Below are 23,807 nucleotides of genomic sequence, written 5' to 3'. Positions count from 1 at the left end.
ACAGGATATGGGATCCCCAGCAGAAGCTGGCTCGGCGGACTCCAAGTTCCCTGTTGCGGTAGAAGAGAGCACTCTTAAGCGGCATACGGAACATAACTGATGGGCATAGATTACCCGGGCCATTTCACACTCTTCGCAAGAAGTAGAATCTGAATCAGAGACATCCATCTCCAAAAAAAAAATCAGAATCCTCCATAACTTGGTGATCGAAATTATGGATAGAAGAAAAATAAAAACGGCACCTTACTCCGTTACGTTTATGTGCGTTGGAACTATTGTAGATAGTGGGGTAAGAGTTGTTTGTAAATTTATATACTATAACTTCTAAAATGAGATTCTTGAACAAAGATAATATGTCCTTTTTCTTTAAAAAAAAGCGTGTAAGGCCATATTGCGTTTATGTGGTGAATTTAGACCCTTTGCATTTTGTGAAAGAAAATGTATTGTTTTTCATTCCATTTTGTGTCTAAATAAGAAAGCATATAGCTAATATGTGATAACTGAGTGTCTGAGGCATATATCCTATTATGACCTGGGTGGGAAAGGCATGGAAAGGAGGGGGAGTGGAGAGAAAAAAAAAGTAAGAAAAATGAATGCTTGAGATATATGCATCCAGTTAAAAGAAAAATGAGGGAAACTGACCAAGAAGAAAATTCCTCTCGCATCGGCAGAATTTTACATTGGGATGTTGACATTCATGCTTAACCCAGATTGTAATATATTTAAAGTCTAGATTCACTTGCTTATGTAGCTTCCAAATCATGCAAGCCTCCGACACACACACAGTTGTTCTCATAAGTTTACATACCCTAGCAGAATTTATGATTTCTTGGCCATTTTTCAGAGAATATGAATGATAACACAAAAACTTTTCTTTCACTCATGGTTAGTGTTTGGCTGAAGCCTTTTATTATCAATCAACTGTGTTTACTCTTTTTAAATCATAATGACAACAGAAACTACCCAAATGACCCTAATCAAAAGTTTACATACCCTGGTGATTTTGACCTGATAACATGCACCCAAGTTGACACAAAGGGGTTTGAATGGCTATTAAAGGTAACCATCCTCACCTGTGATCTGTTTGCTTGTAATTAGTGTGTGTGTGTATAAAAGGTCAATGAGTTTCTGGACTCCTGACAGACCCTTGCATCTTTCATCCAGTGCTGCACTGACATTTCTGGATACTGAGTCATGGGGAAAGCAAAAGAATTGTCAAAGGATCTGCAGGAAAAGGTAGTTGAACTGTATAAAACAGGAAAGGGATATAAAAAGGTATCCAAGGAATTAAAAATGCAAATCAGCAGTGTTCAGACTCTAATTAAGAAGTGGAAAACGAGGCGTTCATTTTGATAACATACTGCATTCATCTTGCCATGAATTATGACCACATTTCCTGTGCCTATGTAGCTCACACATCCCCAAAACATCAGCGATCCACCTCCGTGTTTCACAGTAGGAATGGTGTACCTTTCATCATAGGCCTTGTTGACTCCTCTCCAAATGTAGCATTTATGGTTGTGACCAAAAAGCTAAATTTTGGTCTCATCACTCCAAATGACTTTGTGCCAGAAGGTTTGAGGCTTGGCTCTGTGCTGTTTGGCGTATTGTAAGCGGGATACTTTGTGGCATTTGTGTAGTAATGGCTTTCTTCCGGAGACTCGACCATGCAGCCCATCTTTCTTCAAGTGCCTCCTTATTGTGCATCTTGAAACAGCCACACCACATGTTTTCAGAGAGTCCTGTATTTCACCTGAAGTTATTTGTGGGTTTGTCTTTGCATCCCGGACAATTTTCCTGGCAGTTGTGGCTGAAATTTTAGTTGGTCTACCTGACCGTGGTTTGGTTTCAACAGAACCCCTCATTTTCCACTTCTTTATTAGTGTTTAAACACTGCTGATTTGCATTCTCAATTCCTTGGATATCTTTTTATATCCCTTTCCTGTTTTATACAGTTCAACTACCTTTTCCCGCAGATCTTTTGACAATTCTTTTGCTTTCCCCATGACTCAGAATCCAGAATCGCCAGTGCAGCACTGGATGAAAGATGCAAGGGTCTGTCAGGAGTCCAGAAACTCATTGACCTGTTATACACACACACTAATTACAAGAAAACAGATCACAGGTGATGATGGTTACCTTTAATAGCCATTCAAACCCCTTTGTGTCAACTTTTGTGCATGTTATCAGGTCAAAATCACCAGGGTATGTAAACTTTTGATTAGGGTCATTTGGGTAGTTTCTGTTGTCATTATGATTTAAAAAGAGTAAACACAGTTGATTGATAATAAAAGGCTTCAGCCAAACACTAACCATGAGTGAAAGAAAAGTTTTTGTGTTATCATTCATATTCTCTGAAAAATGGCCAAGAAATCATAAATTCTGCCAGGGTATGTAAACTTATGAGCACAACTGTATATATACATACACACACACATATATATATTATAGCTAGTGTATTAATAAAAAGTGTAAATAAATGTGAAATAGTGTGATATATATCCAAATATATCAAAATGTGACATAATGTGGGAAAAATTCTATACATATACTGTAAATACATATGCAAGTCATCGTCAAAATGTGATATTATATGAAATGTGTTTTATAGATCATCATAGCCATTCATATGGATCTATTTGTGTAGAAAAATAATGCACTTTTATAAGTGCAGTGAAAAGATAGCTGTCTGTATAAAAAAAAATAGTGCACGTCTATAGGTGCAGTAAAAAAAAAAAATCACAAATCTCTCAAGTGATAGTAACAAATAAAATATATTTCTGGATAATATGACTTTCTATTTGTTTCTGCTTTTTACTAGAAACTATAGTCTATTTTGTGATATTAACAGATGGAGTATCTTTCTGGATAATAGGACTTTCTATTCTATTTCTATTTGATCCATATGATTAGGGGTTAACGTCGGTTAATCTTGATCTTTTAAAGGGGGGAGAGAAGAAGGATTTATTTCTAAGGTGGTACAAAAAGCATCCAAATCTTCCAGAGTGCATAGCGTTGCTAATTTCCCATTCAGCGTTGCTCTAAGGTTAAAAGGGAATCCCCACCTATATGGCACTGCTTTTGCAGTGCTCTCAGGCATACATTTGTAAATATCTGTATAGTGGGGCATTCATATGATATTTAGTTGCTTTCTTGCAGCTTGTAGTGTGCAAAATTTGTAATGACATCCCTTGGGATTTCTCTAGTAAGCGATTTAGGCCTTAGAGCCCTATGGGTACGTTCCAAAATCTTAGTTTAATAAGTATCCATTCTCGTTAGAGTAGAGAAGAGCTGAAGAAGATCTTGTTCCAAATTGGGGGTAAGGATATTTTCAGGGATTCCCCTAATCCTGAGATTAAGTCTCTTGTTTCTGTTTTCCATATCTTCTAATTGGTTCTGCATTGATGTAATTACTTCACCTTGTTGACATAATTAAAGTGGCATTAAGTTAATAGTATTAATATAAGTTTCATTGTCCTCCTCCAATTGTGCTAATCTATTTCCAATATATTCCCAATATCAGTGACTTACATGGAAAGCTCTGTCTGAATACATTGCTTGATTTGGTTGATTTCAGTAAGAAGTGTCTTAATGTCTTTCTTAGAGGGTAGGAATTGTAGATCATCTTTAGTTAGAGGTGTTTAGTTCCTGGATATGGGAGGTATTCGGTGAATTTCCCATGCTTTGCAAAGACCTCCTTTTGTTGTCCTCTGTAGAAACAGGGTCCGCCGTTTTTAAATATGTGTCCATCTTTGATGTTTGACTGGCATGTCGACTTAGACAGTTTATCCTGTTTGTTGGTCTTTTTAGTTGCCATTATAAAAGACCTCAATGAACTAGTGCCTGATAGTAAAGGTACCCAGTTAGGGGACAGATACTGTCCCAATTGATACTAAACAGATGATGCTCTACATAGGCACTAACACCTCTCTATGTGTTTAATACCCCAGGTGTGTGTATAAAAATAATATCCTTCATAGTGGATGCAATTTATTCACTACCTTAGGAAAGTGCATTTATCCATACAGCTTTGTATTGTAGAAAACACTTGCATTTCTTCAGGCTAGCTAGTGTAAATTCCCACTTTTCAAATTCCCCCAGTCAGCTGGAGATGATCTGGTGGGCCAAGTCAGCCCTCCTGTTATCCATGCCTATATCTTTTAATAAGAATAGCCTCCAAACAAGCTTAAATGGGTCAGTCATATATCTCACAGTCAGATTTTTCTGTGGGATTACACACGGGCTGTGAGGAGCAAAGTCCCAACCAGGAAAGACATAGAAGATCAGCAATTATGGAGCAGTCTACAGCATGGTCTTGCCTAAGCTGTGATCACAGCCTCAGGGTCTGCCTGCTGCTTTTGAGGGAATCCGGGAGCGATTCAGCCTGCCCACTCAATCACAGGCTTCCCCTGCAGGGGATACGTTCAGAGACCAGCGTGCATGCCGCTCCACTCTCCTTCGCTTCCCGAGGTATACAGGTCTGCCACCCAAGAGTTCACGGGCACCAAGGTCCTTTCAATAAATCTCCCAAACGTCAGTAGAAAAGGGCTCCAAGTAACACCCATACCATCAGGTTCAGTTATTTTTTCGCCCTATCGTTTATAGGGTTTAGCATGGGGTATAAAAAGCATTATAGCCGCTTGCAAGGGGAGAGTCAAAACGGACTCAGTGGTTTGCAGCCATCTTCCACCGCGGCCAGCTCCACCCTCGTCTACAGTGCACTTTCAATATTTATTTTGCCTGTCTTTCCAGTAATTTTAACTTAAAAACAAAAATATATTGTAGCTTTCTACTCCCACTCTATCTTGGCCAGGCTACTGTATATTCTATGGAATTAAGAACCCTGAACCTCCAACATGTTGCTATGATATCTGCAGTTAATATATAATAGTTATTACAACCCAGCTTATTATTCAATTTATTGACTATGGATTTGAATCTCAGACCCAGTGTGCGAACAGGTACTGTGGGAGCCATAATTGGCCACGTCACCAGCATGATTAATAGTGTTTGATGTGTGGTATAGCTGTTACAAGTCCCATTTATACCATTAGTACATTTCACACAAAATGCTCAATATAACTCTATTTGGCTATTTCTATGGCCATATTTCACAGTTACTGACTGACTACATAAAATCATGAACACTACTTAATTATAGTTAAAAGTACATTACATATAAATACTATATTCTTTCTAGCTGGTGCTTTATGAATAAATGAAAATAATACATTGGTGTACTGAGGATACTTTTATTTAGAGGAGCATCTATTTGAACTCACCATAACACCAGTTAAAATTGTAACTTCTCCTTCCACCACTTAGGTATTAAAGGGACAGTCTACTGACTCTACACCAAAATCATTGTTGTTTAAAAAGATAGACAATGCCTTTACTACCCATTCCCCAGATTTGCACAACCAAAATTGTTATATTAATATACTTTATTATAACATTTAAACCTCTAAATTTCTGCCTGTTTCTAAGCCACTACAGACAGCCTCTTATCACAAGCTTTAGTATTTGCTTTTCACAAGAGACTACTAATTCATGCGGGCCATATAGATAACAATGTGCTCACTCCAGTCGAGTTGATGCTGAAACTGCACTAATTGGCTAAATTGCAAGTCAATAGATAATAGTCATGTGATAAAGGGGCTGTCAGAAGAGGCTTAGATACAAGGTAATCACAGAGGTAAAAAGCATAATAATATAACCATGTTGGCTGTGCAAAACTGGGGAATGAGTAATAAAAGGTATAATCTATCTTTTTAAACAATAAAAAAACTGTCCCTTTAAAGATAAGGGAAGTAAAATAAAGGTACTGTCATTCTGAGGAATTTATCAATTTCCAGGTCTATTGCTTGAAAACATATAGTATTATTCTCTTAAAACTTTTTTTTTTTTTTAAATATAAGCACCTGAAATGCATCTGCAAATATCAATTAGTTTTGTAAATAAACACACTGAACGCCAGATGATTTAGCTACGTCTCAGTTAAACTCCTAAGTCTCAAGGTTGAATCCTGAGACTTCTCAGACTTGCACATCACTGTTCCCTTATCACGGACAATGACCTTGATAAAGGCTTATTACCTTCTAGCAAAGAAACCAGAAGGAAAGCTAGCAGTCCCTGAAGTAGTGACGAACAACAAAGTTCTCATGCTAAGAGCTTAGGAGAAAACCTTGACTATTAACATGCAGAGCTACGCACAAAAATGCTGTAATAAACATCTCTTAGAGAACAATAATTACTGATACCATAGGAGCACTTGATATAAAAGGACACTGCATCATCTAACTGCAGTGGAACAATGTGGCAGCAAAATCATTTACATAATGTGCAATACAATTACATTTGTGCATCATTATCAAATAAATATTTTTATTGTGTACTGATTCCGCTGTAACGGAAGATTTGAAGTAAAAAGAAATAAAGAAAAATTCTATAAATATTACAGTTTTTCACTTTGTGTGGACTAGAAGCTTTTATCTCCCTGACTGGTAAACTATAGAAATATTTTTTCCACCTCTGTTTTACATCTGCACGTAAAAGAATCACTATAGTTTACCAGTAAGAGGAAAGTTACTAATCCACCAAAATATAGGGAAAAGCCTAATTTCTCACGTGTAACCTGAAATGTATTTATTTTACTAGTCTAGGACCCCATCTCACTAATAAAGAGAAAATTATAATCTAGTCCAGTTTTTTTTTTTTACTGGGTAAAGCCCAATAAAATCAAAGTGACAATATTTTGCAGTCACAACTGATACATGGACTATTTTTTTAATAAATAGAAAAGAGAAATTATTTCTAGTGAGGGTTTTGTTCATTTTACAGTCTTCACTAATTGCCCACAACAAACAGACCGCAGTCCTTTATAATCGACCAAGCTTGTTATAAAGTTTTCTTACTACAGAAGGCTATGTAGCTACAAAAAACATAATTTATGCTTACCTGATTAATTTATTTATTTCCGGATATGGTAAGTCCACGGAATCATTCATTACTAGTGGGAATATCACTCCTGGCCAGCAGGAGGAGGCAAAGAGCACTACAGCAAAGCTGCTATATATGTCACTTCCCTTACCCATAATCCCCAAAGGAAAAATGGAAAAAGAAGATCACACAAAAGTGTAGAGGTGCCTAAGGTTTTAGAAAAAAATAACTGTCTTTCTTTCACCATATCCGTAAAGAAATACATTTATCAGGTAAGCATAAATTATGTTTTACTGTCTCTTTAAATAATAAAGTGTAACTTTTTTTTTCTTCTTTTTACATTTTTATTCCGTTTTTAAATAATGTAGTCTAAGAAGCTTAAAATGTTAAACTAAGACTTCAAACACCTCCACACCTCAGCAATACTTTGCTGAGGTGTCCACTGAGCAGGAGCCGAATGTCCCTGCAACTTGAGACCCCGTTCCCTTTCAGTCGCACAGACAGTCTCAAGTGTTAACACGTAGTTATGTTAATATGCAGTGTTAACACGTAGCTAAAATACATTGATGCGCAGTATGCCCTACAACGGAACGGAGTGACTGGAAAAAGGGTGCGCAATCACTATCCGCTTCCTTGCGTACCTCCCATCGTGGGCGTGACAAGAAGCAAACTCCCGGTCTGTTAGTTAAGTTAAAAAACACGCCGGGAGTGTGGAACCACCGCCATAAAATAACCAGCCCTAGTACCTGCGTCTATGCTGCCCAATGCATCCCCTATGCTTCAGGGGAGTCTGTGATATAGATAGTGATGAGGTCTGTCCCTTCAATAAACGACCCTTAGTCAATCAAGTGCCCAAACTTTTTTCGTGAGTATTTTTTATTATATCCCCAGAAAACAAGCCAGCACTTACCTCATCTTCTGCCTGGCAGCAAAGGCAGTTCTCAGGCTTGAGAGGTCCTCTCCCTCACATGGACCTGAGAAATAAGGGAAAGTCCTGAGTCAAAATCCCTCAGGTTTTCAGGGTTAGGGCAGCATCAATATATGGGAGGCGCAGTGAGAATTATGTCCCACAAGTTCCCATTGCTCTAAAGCCACCAATGCTCTACTGAAGAGACTGATTTGGACTATGGCTACACCCTAGGACAAAGCAGCACAAATCTTGTACCACTTTAAAAATAATAAACTCTTGATTGAAGAATCTTTTCTAACACCTCACTTTACAACTTCCTATCACTAACGTAGGCAAAGAGAATGACTGGAGTGGGAGGGAAGGGAGGAGCTGTTTAACAGCTCTGCTGTGGTGCTCTTTGCCGTGAATATTCCATTAGTAATTAAGATGATGAATGGACTCATGATCCATGGATATACATATATTAGCAAAACTGCTTCTAATAAAAACTATAGCGATTTCAAACATGTATTTAAGTATGTACCGTGCACCAGCATTTTAAACACAGCACTTGCTCAGAGAGACTAAGGTGCTTGTACCATCTGGTAATGACTCAATTTGTTAATTGCTGACATTATACAAGCCCCACTGGTGCTCTGAGCAACTGTAGTATTTAAAATGCTGGTGCACTGAGAATATCTAGCGATACTTCACATGCACATGCAGAAAAATGTTACCACTAAAACAGTTATAGCTTTTACTAGAAACATTTTTGCCAATACATGTATATGTAAAATCTGTATTCAAAAAACTGCTTAGTGTTTTTTATTTCAACAATTAAACATACTGTTTTATATCCCTTTAAAGAAACCCTTCTATTTCAAAAAGGGTGACCAGTGGACTGTATTAACAGTATTTTAAGGTTTCGGTCACCAGAAGTCACATCATCACCAGAGGTCAGGGCTTGGCAAATCCATGGTGCTAGAGTTTCATGACATCAGGATTTGTGATCCCTGCTAAAACACAATTTATGCTTACCTGATACATTTATTTATCTTGTGGTGTATCCAGTCCACGGATCATCCATTACTTGTGGGATATTCTCATTCCCAACAGGAAGTTGCAAGAGGACACCCAAAGCAGAGCTGTAATATAGCTCCTCCCCTAACTGTCATAGCCAGTCATTCGACCGAAAACAAGCCGAGAAAGGAGGAACCATAGGGTGTAGTGGTTACTGTAGTTTAAATTTAAAAATTACCTGCCTTAAAATGACAGGGCGGGCCGTGGACTGGATACACCACAAGAGAAATAAATTTATCAGGTAAACATAAATTGTGTTTTCTCTTGTAAGGTGTATCCAGTCCACGGATCATCCATTACTTGTGGGATACCAATACCAAAGCTAAAGTACACGGATGAAGGGAGGGACAAGGCAGGAACTTAAATGGAAGGAACCACTGCCCGTAAAACCTTTCTCCCAAATATAGCCTCCGAAGAAGCAAAAGTATCAAATTTGTAAAATTTTGAAAAAATATGAAGCGAAGACCAAGCCGTCGCCTTGCAAATCTGATCAAAAGAAGCCTCATTTTTAAAGGCCCATGTGGAAGCCACAGCTCTAGTGGAATGAGCTGTAATCCTTTCAGGAGGCTGCTGTCCAGCAGTCTCATAGGCTAAGCGGATTAAGCTTCTTAGTCAAAAAGAAAAAGAGGTTGCCGAAGCCTTTTGACCTCTCCTCTGTCCAGAGTAGACAACAAACAAAGCAGATGTTTGACAAAAATGTTTAGTAGCTTGTAAGTAAAACTTTAAAGCACGGACCACGTCCAGATTGTGTAACACAAGGATGGAACAACAATCTCTTGATTGATATTCTTGTTAGATACCACCTTAGGTAAGAACCCAGGTTTGGTATGCAGGACTACCTTATCCGTATGAAAAATCAGATAAGGAGAAAGAACTTTCCAAGATAAAAGCTTGATATCTATGGAATGAAGAGGTTCAAACGGAACTCCTTGAAGAACCTTAAGAACCAAGTTTAAGCTCCATGGTGGAGCAACAGGTTTAAACACAGGCTTGACTCTAACTAAAGCCTGACAAAATGCCTGAACGTCTGGAACATCTGCCAGACGCTTAACTAGCTGACAATCCTTTTTCCAAACCTTCTTGGAGAAAAGATAATATCCTAGCAATCCTGACCTTACCCCATGAGTAACCCTTGGATTCACACCAATAAAGATATCTACGCCATACCTTATGGTAAATTTTCCTGGTGACAGGCTTTCGTGCCTGTCTTAAGGTATCAATAACTGACTCGGAGAAGCCACGCTTTGATAAAATCAAGCGTTCAATCTCCAGGCAGTCAGCCTCAGAGAAATTAGATTTGGATGGTTGAAAGGACCCTGAAGTAGAAGGTCCTGTTTCAGAGGCAGAGACCATGGTGGAAAGGATGACATGTCCACTAGATCTGCATACCAGGTCCTGCGTGGCCACGCAGGTGCTATCAGAATCACTGATGCTCTCTCCTGCTGGATCTTGGCAATCAGTCGAGGGAGCAGAGGAAACGGTGGAAACACATAAGCCAGGTTGAAAGACCAGGGCGCTGCTAGAGCATCTATCAGTGTCGCCTTGGGATCCCTGGACCTGGATCCGTAACACGGAAGCTTGGCGTTCTGGCGAGACGCCATGAGATCCAGTTCTGGTTTGCCCCAACGATGAATCAGTTGTGCAAATACCTCCGGATGGAGTTCCCACTCTCCCGGATGAAAAGTCTGACGACTTAGAAAATCCGCCTCCCAGTGCTCTACACCTGGGATATGGATAGCTGATAGGTGGCAAGAGTGAATCTCTGCCCAGCGAATTATTTTTGAAACTTCTAACATCTCTAGGGAACTTCTCGTTCCCCCTTGATGGTTGATGTAAGCTACAGTCGTGATGTTGTCCGACTGAAATCTGATGTACCTCAGAGTTGCTGAGGCCAAGCCTGAAGAGCCTTGAATATCGCTCTTAGTTCCAGAATATTTAATGGAAGGAGTGACTCCTCCTGAGTCCACGATCCCTGAGCCTTCAGGGAGTTCCAGACTGCACCCCAACCTAGAAGGCTGGCATCTGTCGTAACAATTGTCCAATCTGGCCTGCGAAAGGTCATACCTTTGGACAGATGGACCCAAGATAGCCACCAGAGAAGAGAATCCCTGGTCTCTTGGTCCAGATTCAGTTGAGGGGACAAATCTGTGTAATCCCCGTTCCACTGACTGAGCATGCATAGTTGCAGCGGTCTGAGATGTAAGCGTGCAAACGGCACTATGTCCATTGCCGCTACCAATAAGCCGATTACTTCCATACACTGAACCACCGAAGGGCGCGGAATGGAATGAAGAACCCGGCAGGAATTTAGAAGCTTTGATAACCTGGACTCCGTCCCTAGAAAGGAAACTCTTGTGAGTGGGGATAGAGAACTCTTTTCCTCGTTCACTTTCCACCCATGCAACCACAGAAATGCCAGTACTACGTCCGTATGAGACTTGGCAATTTGGAAGTTTGACGCCTGTATCAGGATGTCGTCTAAATAAGGGGCTACTGCTATGCCCTGCGGCCTTAGGACCGCCATAAGCGACCCTAGAACCTTTGTAAAGATTCTTGGGGCTGTAGCTAATCCCAAGGGAAGAGCTACAACTGGTAATGAATGTCTTGAAAGGCAAACCTGAGAAACCCATGATGATCTTTGTGTATCGGAATGTGAAGATAAGCATCCTTTAGATCCACTGTAGTCATATATTGACCCTCCTGGATCAGTGGTAGGATGGTACGAATAGTTTCCATCTTGAACGACGGAACTTGGTCTGAAGGTTCCTCTTTTTTGGGAACCACAAACAGATTTGAGTAAAAACCCTGTCCCTGTTCCTCCTTTGGAACTGGATGGATCACTCCCATAACTAGGAGGTCTCGTACACAGTGTAAGAATGCCTCTCTCTTTATCTGGTGTGCAGATAATTGTGAAAGGTGAAATCTCCCTTTTGGGGGGGGGGGAAGCTTTGAAGTCCAGAAGATATCCCTGGGATATAATTTCCAACGCCCAGGGATCCTGAACATCTCTTGCCCACGCCTGGGCAAAGAGTGAAAGTCTGCCCCCTACTAGATCCGTTCCCGGATAGGGGGCCGTTCCTTCATGCTGTCTTAGAGGCAGCAGCAGGCTTTTTTACCTGCTTACCTTTTTTCCAGGTCAGGTTTGGTCTCCAGACCGTCTTGGATTGAGCAAAAGTTCCCTCTTGTTTATTATTAGAGGAAGTTGATGCCGCACCTGCCTTGAAGTTTTGAAAGGCACGAAAATTAGACTGTTTGGCCCTAGATTTGGACCTGTCCTGAGGAAGGGCATGACCTTTTCCTCCAGTGATATCAGCAATAATCTCCTTCAACCACGCCCGAATAGGGTCTGCCCCTTGAAGGGAATGTTAAGTAGCTTAGATTTTGAAGTCACGTCAGCTGACCATGATCTAAGCCATAGCGCTCTGCGCGCCTGTATATCAAAACCAGAATTCTTAGCCGTTAGTTTAGTCAAATGAACAATGGCATCAGAATAAAAGAATTGGCTAGCTTAAGTGCTCTATGTTTGCCAAGTATGTCATCCAATGGAGTCGCTACCTGTAAAGCCTCTTCCAGAGACTCAAACCAGTACGCCGCAGCAGCAGTGACAGGGGCAATGCATGCAAGGGGCTGTAGGATAAAACCATGTTGAATAAATATTTTCTTAAGGTAACCTCTAATTTTTTATCCATTGGGTCTAAAAAAAAAAAGCACAACTGTCCTCGACAGGGATAGTAGTACGCTTTACTAGAGTAGAAACTGCTCCCTCCACCTTAGGGACTGTCTGCCATAAGTCCCGTGTGGTGGCGTCTATTGGAAACATTTTTCTAAAAATAGGAGGGGAAGAGAACGGCACACCTGGTCTATCCCATTCCTTATTAATAATTTCTGTAAACCTTTTAGGTATTTGGAAAAACATCAGTACACACCGGCACTGCAAAGTATTTATCCAGTCTACACAATTTCTCTGGCACTGCAATGGTATCACAGTCATTCAGAGCAGCTAAAACCTCCCTAAGCAACACGCGGAGGTGTTCAAGCTTAAATTTAAATGTAGAAATATTAGAATCAGGTATCTTTCCTGAGTCATTAACTTCACCCACTGAATGAAGCTCTCTTTCCTCAGCTTCTGCATATTGTGAGGCAGTATCAGACATGGTTCTTAAAGCGTCAGTATGCTCTGCATTTTCTCTCACCCCAGAGCTATCTCGCTTACCTCTAAGTTCAGGTAGTCTGGCTAATACCACTGACAGTGTATTATCCATGACTGCCGCCATGTCTTGTAAAGTAAACGCTATGGGCGCCCTAGATGTATTTGGCGCCATTTGAGCGTGAGTCCCTTAAGCGTGAGTCAAAGGGTCTGACACGTGGGGAAAGTTAGTCGGGATAACTTCCCCCTCGTCAGATTCCTCTGGTGATAAATTTTTTAAAGACAGAAAATGATCTTTATTGCATAAAATGAAATCAGTACATTTGGTACACATTCTAAGAGGGGGTTCCACCATGGCTTTTAAACATAATAAACAAGGAGTTTCTTCTATGTCAGACATGTTTATACAGAATAGAAATGAGACTAGCAAGCTTGGAAAACACTTTAAATCAAGTTAACAAGCAAATATAAAAAACGGTACTGTGCCTTTAAGAGAAACAAATTTTGTCAGAAATTGAAAAACAGTGAAAAAATGCAGTAAATCAAATGAAATTTTTACAGTGTGTATAATAGGCTAACAGAGCATTGCACCCACTTGCAAATGGATGATTAACCCCTTAGTTAAAAAAACGGATCAAAAAATCGAAATAGACTTTTTTTAACAGTCACAACAAACTAACTTCCCCATTAAACGACTTTGGAAAGCCTTTGGGCCCTTTAGAGATGTCCTATAGCATTCAGAGGGCCTTTGAGGGAAGCTGGATGTCACAGTTTTCTAATTTTAACTGCACCAACTGTAACTTTTATACTACAACAGTGGAAATTGTTTCTAATCAAAATTTAAGCCAGCCATGTGGAAAAAACTAGGCCCCAATAAAGTTTTATCACCAAAGCACATATAAAAACGATTTAAAATGCCAGCAAACGTTTTATATTGCAATATTATAAGGGTATTACCCCTGAAAGTAAGCATGATACCAGTCGTTATTAAATCACTGTATTCAGGCTTAACTTACATTAATCCGGTATCAGCAGTGTTTTCCATCTCTAGAAAAAATTATAACTGCACATACCTGATAGCAGAATAAACTGCACACCATTCTCTCGCTGAAGTTACCTCATCTGTGTAATCCCCTCAGACATATGTGAGAACAGCAATGGATCTTAGTTACAACCTGCTAAGATCATAGAAACCTCAGGCAGATTCTTCTTCTATTTACTGCCTGAGATAAAATAGCACAACTCCGGTACTATTTAAAAATAACAAACTTTTGATTGAAGAAAATAAACTAGCTATATTTAACCACTCTCTCCTACAACGTCCTTGCTTGTTGAGAGTTGCAAGAGAATGACTGGCTATGACAGTTAGGGGAGGAGCTATATTACAGCTCTGCTGTGGGTGTCCGCTTGCAACTTCCTGTTGGGAATGAGAATATCCCACAAGTAATGGATGATCCGTGGACTGGATACACCTTACAAGAGAAATTCAATTTTCCTACCACTATATTGCCCAGATTGCAATTATTGGATTGTTGTTCCACTGCACAAATTGGAAGAACTATACCCATCCTGCTCCACGTGATTCAAAGCAGGATGCAGGAAGCTGATCTTCCAAAATGATAGCACATCCCAGGTAAGTCATTGCTTCATGGGTATTGCTGGCAATTTATTATGGGGACTGCTCTGAAGCAGTGATTTAACCCCTGTACTAAATCCACTAAAATATATGTTTGTATTTTAAATAAACACTCACAAGGATGACCACACACATCACACAAAAAAAAATATTTGTCAAGTTTTCCAGAGGGTATTTAAACTCTTTCTTTCTTTAATGGCATTCTTAAACACAAGGAAATAAAATTAATTATACAGCCCACTTAATATGACAACTTTATTTCTTTAAATTATTAGTTCATGCCAGAAGAAAAATAGAAACAGCCAAGTGGATACCTGGTCCGATGAACAAAAGTAGTGTATGAAGGACATGAACTGCTGAACTACACTGAATTAGCTGCTTCCTGTATCTTGTTAAGCAAAATACATCACTTATACACATAACAAGAGTACAAGGCAAAGGGATATCAAATATTAACTCATTCTATCCAGATGTATAATGCCATATTAATTAAAATAACCCTAATATTTCAAAATAAAAATTCTGCCCATTTTCATGATTTCCTTCAATAAAGATTAAGTTAGAGTCTATAATGAAATTGTACTGAAAAGTGCAAAAGAATCTGAGCAAGTTCTAGACATTATCTTGCATGTTCTGTCATCAATATTCATGAAGTCTTTAGCATAGTATACAAGTTTCTCAAGCCTTGGAAGGAAACACTAGTTCTTTGTATACAGACAAGCATTCATTATTCATGATTTTACATGTGATCCTTAACTAACACGAAAGAACAAAGGGAAGCAATCATGGACAAACCGTGACCTTCTTCTCTCACCTTTGAATCATATGCAGACTGCTTTATGACTTCTGGGGCCATCCAAAATGGGGTTCCAACAAAGGTATTCCTCTTGATCTGTGTGTCTGTTAGTTGACCTGCCACACCAAAATCAGCCAGCTTTACTTCTCCTTGCTCAGAAAGCAAGACGTTGGCAGCTGGAATAGAAGATGAGATCCATTCAGAGGGTGTATTGAAAAACAGAATTTATGTTTACCTGATAAATTACTTTCTCCAACGGTGTGTCCGGTCCACGGCGTCATCCTTACTTGTGGGATATTCTCTTCCCCAACAGGAAATGGCAAAGAGCCCAGCAAAGCTGGTCACATGATCCCTCCTAGGCTCCGCCTACCCCAGTCATTCGACCGACGTTAAGGAGGAATATTTGCATAGGAGAAACCATATGGTACCGTGGTGACTGTAGTTAAAGAAAATAAAATATCAGACCTGATTAAAAAAACCAGGGCGGGCCGTGGACCGGACACACCGTTGGAGAAAGTAATTTATCAGGTAAACATAAATTCTGTTTTCTCCAACATAGGTGTGTCCGGTCCACGGCGTCATCCTTACTTGTGGGAACCAATACCAAAGCTTTAGGACACGGATGAAGGGAGGGAGCAAATCAGGTCACCTAAATGGAAGGCACCACGGCTTGCAAAACCTTTCTCCCAAAAATAGCCTCAGAAGAAGCAAAAGTATCAAACTTGTAAAATTTGGTAAAAGTGTGCAGTGAAGACCAAGTCGCTGCCCTACATATCTGATCAACAGAAGCCTCGTTCTTGAAGGCCCATGTGGAAGCCACAGCCCTAGTGGAATGAGCTGTGATTCTTTCGGGAGGCTGCCGTCCGGCAGTCTCGTAAGCCAATCTGATGATGCTTTTAATCCAAAAAGAGAGAGAGGTAGAAGTTGCTTTTTGACCTCTCCTTTTACCGGAATAAACAACAAACAAGGAAGATGTTTGTCTAAAATCCTTTGTAGCATCTAAATAGAATTTTAGAGCGCGAACAACATCCAAATTGTGCAACAAACGTTCCTTCTTTGAAACTGGTTTCGGACACAGAGAAGGTACGATAATCTCCTGGTTAATGTTTTTGTTAGAAACAACTTTCGGAAGAAAACCAGGTTTAGTACGCAAAACCACCTTATCTGCATGGAACACCAGATAAGGAGGAGAACACTGCAGAGCAGATAATTCTGAAACTCTTCTAGCAGAAGAAATTGCAACCAAAAACAAAACTTTCCAAGATAATAATTTAATATCAACGGAATGCAAGGGTTCAAACGGAACCCCCTGAAGAACTGAAAGAACTAAATTGAGACTCCAAGGAGGAGTCAAAGGTTTGTAAACAGGCTTGATTCTAACCAGAGCCTGAACAAAGGCTTGAATATCTGGCACAGCTGCCAGCTTTTTGTGAAGTAACACCGACAAGGCGGAAATCTGTCCCTTCAGGGAACTTGCAGATAATCCTTTTTCCAATCCTTCTTGAAGGAAGGATAGAATCCTAGGAATCTTAACCTTGTCCCAAGGGAATCCTTTAGATTCACACCAACAGATATATTTTTTCCAAATCTTGTGGTAAATCTTTCTAGTTACTGGCTTTCTGGCCTGAACAAGAGTATCGATAACAGAATCTGAGAATCCTCGCTTCGATAAAATCAAGCGTTCAATCTCCAAGCAGTCAGCTGGAGTGAAACCAGATTCGGATGTTCGAACGGACCCTGAACAAGAAGGTCTCGTCTCAAAGGTAGCTTCCAAGGTGGAGCCGATGACATATTCACCAGATCTGCATACCAAGTCCTGCGTGGCCACGCAGGAGCTATCAAGATCACCGACGCCCTCTCCTGATTGATCCTGGCTACCAGCCTGGGGATGAGAGGAAACGGCGGGAACACATAAGCTAGTTTGAAGGTCCAAGGTGCTACTAGTGCATCCACTAGAGCCGCCTTGGGATCCCTGGATCTGGACCCGTAGCAAGGAACTTTGAAGTTCTGACGAGAGGCCATTAGATCCATGTCTGGAATGCCCCACAGCTGAGTGACTTGGGCAAAGATTTCCGGATGGAGTTCCCACTCCCCCGGATGCAATGTCTGACGACTCAGAAAATCCGCTTCCCAATTTTCCACTCCTGGGATGTGGATAGCAGACAGGTGGCAGGAGTGAGACTCCGCCCATAGAATGATTTTGGTCACTTCTTCCATCGCTAGGGAACTCCTTGTTCCCCCCTGATGGTTGATGTACGCAACAGTCGTCATGTTGTCTGATTGAAACCGTATGAACTTGGTCCTCGCTAGCTGAGGCCAAGCCTTGAGAGCATTGAATATCGCTCTCAGTTCCAGAATATTTATCGGTAGAAGAGATTCTTCCCGAGACCAAAGACCCTGAGCTTTCAGGGATCCCCAGACCGCGCCCCAGCCCATCAGACTGGCGTCGGTCGTGACAATGACCCACTCTGGTCTGCGGAATGTCATCCCTTGTGACAGGTTGTCCAGGGACAGCCACCAACGGAGTGAGTCTCTGGTCCTCTGATTTACTTGTATCTTTGGAGACAAGTCTGTATAGTCCCCATTCCACTGACTGAGCATGCACAGTTGTAATGGTCTTAGATGAATGCGCGCAAAAGGAACTATGTCCATTGCCGCTACCATCAACCCGATCACTTCCATGCACTGAGCTATGGAAGGAAGAGGAACGGAATGAAGTATCCGACAAGAGTCTAGAAGTTTTGTTTTTCTGGCCTCTGTTAGAAAAATCCTCATTTCTAAGGAGTCTATAATTGTTCCCAAGAAGGGAACCCTTGTTGACGGGGATAGAGAACTCTTTTCCACGTTCACTTTCCAGCCGTGAGATCTGAGAAAGGCCAGGACGATGTCCGTGTGAGCCTTTGCTTGAGGAAGGGACGACGCTTGAATCAGAATGTCGTCCAGGTAAGGTACTACTGCAATGCCCCTTGGTCTTAGCACCGCTAGAAGGGACCCTAGTACCTTTGTGAAAATCCTTGGAGCAGTGGCTAATCCGAAAGGAAGCGCCACGAACTGGTAATGTTTGTCCAGGAATGCGAACCTTAGGAACCGATGATGTTCCTTGTGGATAGGAATATGTAGATACGCATCCTTTAAATCCACCGTGGTCATGAATTGACCTTCCTGGATGGAAGGAAGAATAGTTCGAATGGTTTCCATCTTGAACGATGGAACCTTGAGAAACTTGTTTAAGATCTTGAGATCTAAGATTGGTCTGAACGTTCCCTCTTTTTTGGGAACTATGAACAGATTGGAGTAGAACCCCATCCCTTGTTCTCTTAATGGAACAGGATGAATCACTCCCATTTTTAACAGGTCTTCTACACAATGTAAGAACGCCTGTCTTTTTATGTGGTCTGAAGACAACTGAGACCTGTGGAACCTCCCCCTTGGGGGAAGTCCCTTGAATTCCAGAAGATAACCCTGGGAGACTATTTCTAGCGCCCAAGGATCCAGAACATCTCTTGCCCAAGCCTGAGCGAAGAGAGAGAGTCTGCCCCCCACCAGATCCGGTCCCGGATCGGGGGCCAATATTTCATGCTGTCTTGGTAGCAGTGGCAGGTTTCTTGGCCTGCTTTCCCTTGTTCCAGCCTTGCATTGGTCTCCAAGCTGGCTTGGCTTGAGAAGTATTACCCTCTTGCTTAGAGGACGTAGCACTTTGGGCTGGTCCGTTTTTACGAAAGGGACGAAAATTAGGTCTATTTTTTGCCTTGAAAGGCCGATCCTGAGGAAGGGCGTGGCCCTTACCCCCAGTGATATCAGAGATAATCTCTTTCAAGTCAGGGCCAAACAGCGTTTTCCCCTTGAAAGGAATGTTTAGTAGCTTGTTCTTGGAAGACGCATCAGCCGACCAAGATTTCAACCAAAGCGCTCTGCGCGCCACAATAGCAAACCCAGAATTCTTAGCCGCTAACCTAGCCAATTGCAAAGTGGCGTCTAGGGTGAAAGAATTAGCCAATTTGAGAGCATTGATTCTGTCCATAATCTCCTCATAAGGAGGAGAATCACTATCGAGCGCCTTTATCAGTTCATCAAACCAGAAACATGCGGCTGTAGTGACAGGGACAATGCATGAAATTGGTTGTAGAAGGTAACCCTGCTGAACAAACATCTTTTTAAGCAAACCTTCTAATTTTTTATCCATAGGATCTTTGAAAGCACAACTATCCTCTATGGGTATAGTGGTGCGTTTGTTTAAAGTAGAAACCGCTCCCTCGACCTTGGGGACTGTCTGCCATAAGTCCTTTCTGGGGTCGATCATAGGAAACAATTTTTTAAATATGGGGGGAGGGACGAAAGGAATACCGGGCCTTTCCCATTCTTTATTAACAATGTCCGCCACCCGCTTGGGTATAGGAAAAGCTTCTGGGAGCCCCGGCACCTCTAGGAACTTGTCCATTTTACATAGTTTCTCTGGGATGACCAACTTTTCACAATCATCCAGAGTGGATAATACCTCCTTAAGCAAAATGCGGAGATGTTCCAACTTAAATTTAAATGCAATCACATCAGGTTCAGCCTGTTGAGAAATGTTCCCTGTACAACGGCAAAGAGAATGACTGGGGTAGGCGGAGCCTAGGAGGGATCATGTGACCAGCTTTGCTGGGCTCTTTGCCATTTCCTGTTGGGGAAGAGAATATCCCACAAGTAAGGATGACGCCGTGGACCGGACACACCTATGTTGGAGAAACAAAGCTTTTATTTATTAAAAAAAAAAAAAAAAAAAAAAAAAAAAAAAGGTTCACTTACCTTTAATATCCCTATGGATTTTCTTTTCTGAATGCAAGTAGTCAAGTCCCTTCAGGATCTCTCTTAAGATTGTTGCAATCTGTGTCTCATCTAAGTGGCCAGGCTCTAACTAACATAAAATGGGACAAACATATAAGGAAACAAGCAACTATGTTTACTGAAGAACGATACTTGAATGTAGTTGGGATATGGCTACAAATCCGAACAAAAGTACAATGGTCTTGCATTCTTTGTACACACCTGTCACATAAATATCATAGTCACTGAAAGTAGATGACAGGCCACACTTTCTACTACTAGAGCAGGGCTAGTCTAATCAAAATGCTGAGAAAATCCAAACAATGTTCAAGGGCTGCGCATGCCTAAAGATTAAATGGTCAGTAAACAGCTGATTGTCACATAAAATATTTGGTCACACATAGTAAAACAACTTTGTATTATACTTTAATTATTTTTTGCTCCCTTTTCCTGTGATTTAAGTCTGAAAAATTTGGGTTTTCCAGTTCTAGGAAGTCAAAGTGCACGTCAGGCTTCACAAACCTAACCCGGCTACATATCTGTCCCTAATACGATTACGAACTGCAAGACGATGGAGTGATTGCTAACAATAACTGTGGCTATTCTACTTCAGTAACAAGTCTGAATTAGCTCTTCCAAATAACACAAGTGGTGGGTGAAGTTTGTCTACTGAAAAACAATTGCAGCAAACAAGTTAATTGCAAAAACTTGTTCACACTCAACTAATATGTTAATTTATTGCACAGCTGCAGAAAAATCTTGTAATTACAAGATCTTTACTTCTGCTTTAGTTAACCCCTTGACCAAAAAGGACGTATTTATACGTCATGTAGTACTTTGGCCATTGTACTGCATAATGTATATATATGTCCTTGTTTCAGGAAGTTACAGCAGATTTTGGACCTCTATACTACAGAAAAATACATAAAATAATAAAAATAAATCTATAGCCTGGGTACTGACAGATAGCTGCCAGTATCTAAGATGGCAGACACCATTAGGAGGGTTAGCTGTCTGGGAGGATTCAGGGAGGTGGGAGAGTTAGCGGGGATCCTACACTGCAGAAAAAAAAAAAATAAGAAAAAAAAAAATACTGACACAATGCCAGTACTTAAGATGGTGGTTAGGAGTGTGGGTTTGGGAGGGGAGAACGCTGTTTGGGAGGGATCAGGGAGGTGGAAAGCTGCAGGTAGGAGGGTAATCCCTGTATTACATTACTATTACCCTTAGCAGCTAACTACTGCCAAGCATCTCATAAGTGTGGTGCACAGCTGCAATTAACTAACTTCTAATTGCAAAGCCATGAGTGTCTGCTATTTCTGAACAAAGGGGACCCAAGAAAACCTATTACAACATTTGTCTTATGACTGCAGTAGTTGTGTGTTAATAACTTCAGGGAGAAACCCAAAGTTCGTGAAAAACGTTTTTTTTTTTTTTTAATATGATCGAATTTGGCGGAGAAACAGTGGATTGATATACTGTATATATAAATGGGCATAGATCAATACCTTGGTTTGTCTACTTAAAAAATAAATTGTTTTGATAGGTAAATAAAAAAAAGGCCCTATTTCTTTTTAAATGGAGTGATAGCAAAAATGCTAAAAATTCTTCAGTAGTGAAGGGGTTAAAGGGAAACAAACATTTATATTTTAAAAACGTGAAAGTATATACACTTCACAAAAAAAAATGAAATAGTTAAATGTCTGTGTTCTTTAACTCTAGTTTTTATCATCTTCTACTATGTATAATCATGATATGGTTAATGCAGGGAGACAAAGTAACTCAATTCAGAAGGACATATTATCCTAAACATTTTTCAAAAGAATATTTTTTTTAACAAAGGAAACTTTCCGAACACAATGAGTAATTACTGCCATTACTATTTATATTGTTTCAGCGTGCGTAGCTGGTATTTTAGCATCCGTCTAATTACGTAATTTGGATAAAGTAATTACTGGTATCTTTCTCCAAATGAAACCATTATTTGGATAGGAAAAATGTGCTATGGAACAATGAGCACCACACAAAATCTGCACAGATAAATAATAGCAAGCTATAAATAGCATCATTTTAAAAAATGAAATAATCCTGTATTAAAAACTTAAAAAAAATCTTACGTACTAGATCCAGGGCAGAGCCTCCTCCAAGATACTCCATTATGATCCATAATTTTGTACCCTGGTAGAAAGAAAGAAAAAACATATGAACATGATGATTGAATATAATATGTAAAGAATAAAGCGTGCAAATCAATACGAATACATTCAATATCCAAAAGTTTTAGTTTGCTGTACTACTTTATTTTTTTAATGAGGTTAAAACAAAAACATTAGACATATTCACCAATAAGTAATATGTATGCACATAAGTATGTCCAAAAGACACTATAGCAATCTCTAATTTAATTATAATATTTTACCCAATAGAGTTTCCTTCTTTGACTGAAAGAAGCTGCTCTTGGACTCCATGATTATGATTCAGATAGAGCATGCAGTTTTAAGAGACTTTCCAAATTAGTTCCATTATCAACTTGTGCCCAGTCTTTTTATATGTGCACATTCTGAGGCACCAACTCCTACTGAGCATGTGCAAGAGTTCACAGTATGTACGTATATGAGTCTATGATTGGCTGATGGCTGTCACATGATACAGGAGACTGGCAAATTAAAGTAAATATTGAAATTTGTCAGAAAAAAATCTACTCATTTAAAATTCAGAGTAAGTGCTGTTGCATTGTATTTTTATTTTGCACTTGATTATGCAATTCTGTTATATTTAATTCTCAACTGGATCACAATACCATATATGTTTAAACAATTATACTTCCAATAGAATGAGGGCAAACATTTGGATAAACAAACTAGATAAGGCAGTCCGAAAATCTAGATCTCAATGTTCATTTGGCACCAATCTCCAAACTGCAAAAATGATAGATGTTTAGGAAAAACATGGTTTGCTCTATTTATAAATAAAGAATAAGTATAACCAGATTAAAGCACTAAAACAATTAGCACCAAATTGTGTAGGGAAGTACTACAGTCCTTTATGTAAATAAATTGCTCATTTCTAAACGAATGAACTGTAGACGCAATCCCAGTAAACAGATTGCATATAAAACACATGAACAGAGTAGCATAAACTGCCAGTCCGCTGGGACACCAGTTGGAATAGCAAAGTCAATATTTAGCACTAAACCAAGACAGGCCATAAATTTACCTTGACTGTTTTTTTTTTTCTTTTCTTTGAACATAAAGCATTAAAATGTATACAAAAATCTCGAACACCCTAACTTATAAAGTAAACAACAGTTTGTAATATTCCTTTGTAGACGAGACACAATTCCAGCATTTTATTAATAAGATGATAAAAAAGTAAATTTGATTATGTTAAAGGGACAGTCAACCCTAAAATTGTTATTGTGTAAAAACACAATTTATGCTTACCTGATAAATTTATTTCTCTTGTGGTGTATCCAGTCCACGGATCATTACTTGTGGGATAGTCTCATTCCCAA

General features: G+C 39.9%; 1 protein-coding gene across 1 annotated transcript in view; it reads right to left on the bottom strand.

The window, feature by feature from the left end:
• Positions 1-23,807, bottom strand: part of STK24 (serine/threonine kinase 24) — a 280,157-nt gene that overhangs the window by 75,731 nt on the left and 180,619 nt on the right. The window contains exons 3-5 of the mRNA XM_053707822.1: positions 22,415-22,471; positions 20,276-20,384; positions 15,506-15,663 (exon numbers count right to left, since the gene is read on the bottom strand). Of these exons, the coding sequence (XP_053563797.1) occupies positions 15,506-15,663; positions 20,276-20,384; positions 22,415-22,471 (324 nt within the window). The remainder of the gene's footprint in view (positions 1-15,505; positions 15,664-20,275; positions 20,385-22,414; positions 22,472-23,807) is intronic.

This window comes from Bombina bombina, chromosome 3 (genome assembly GCF_027579735.1).
Source record: "Bombina bombina isolate aBomBom1 chromosome 3, aBomBom1.pri, whole genome shotgun sequence".
In the NCBI taxonomy this organism is placed as follows: Eukaryota; Metazoa; Chordata; class Amphibia; order Anura; family Bombinatoridae; genus Bombina; species Bombina bombina.
This window is presented reverse-complemented; position numbering and strand designations above follow the sequence as displayed.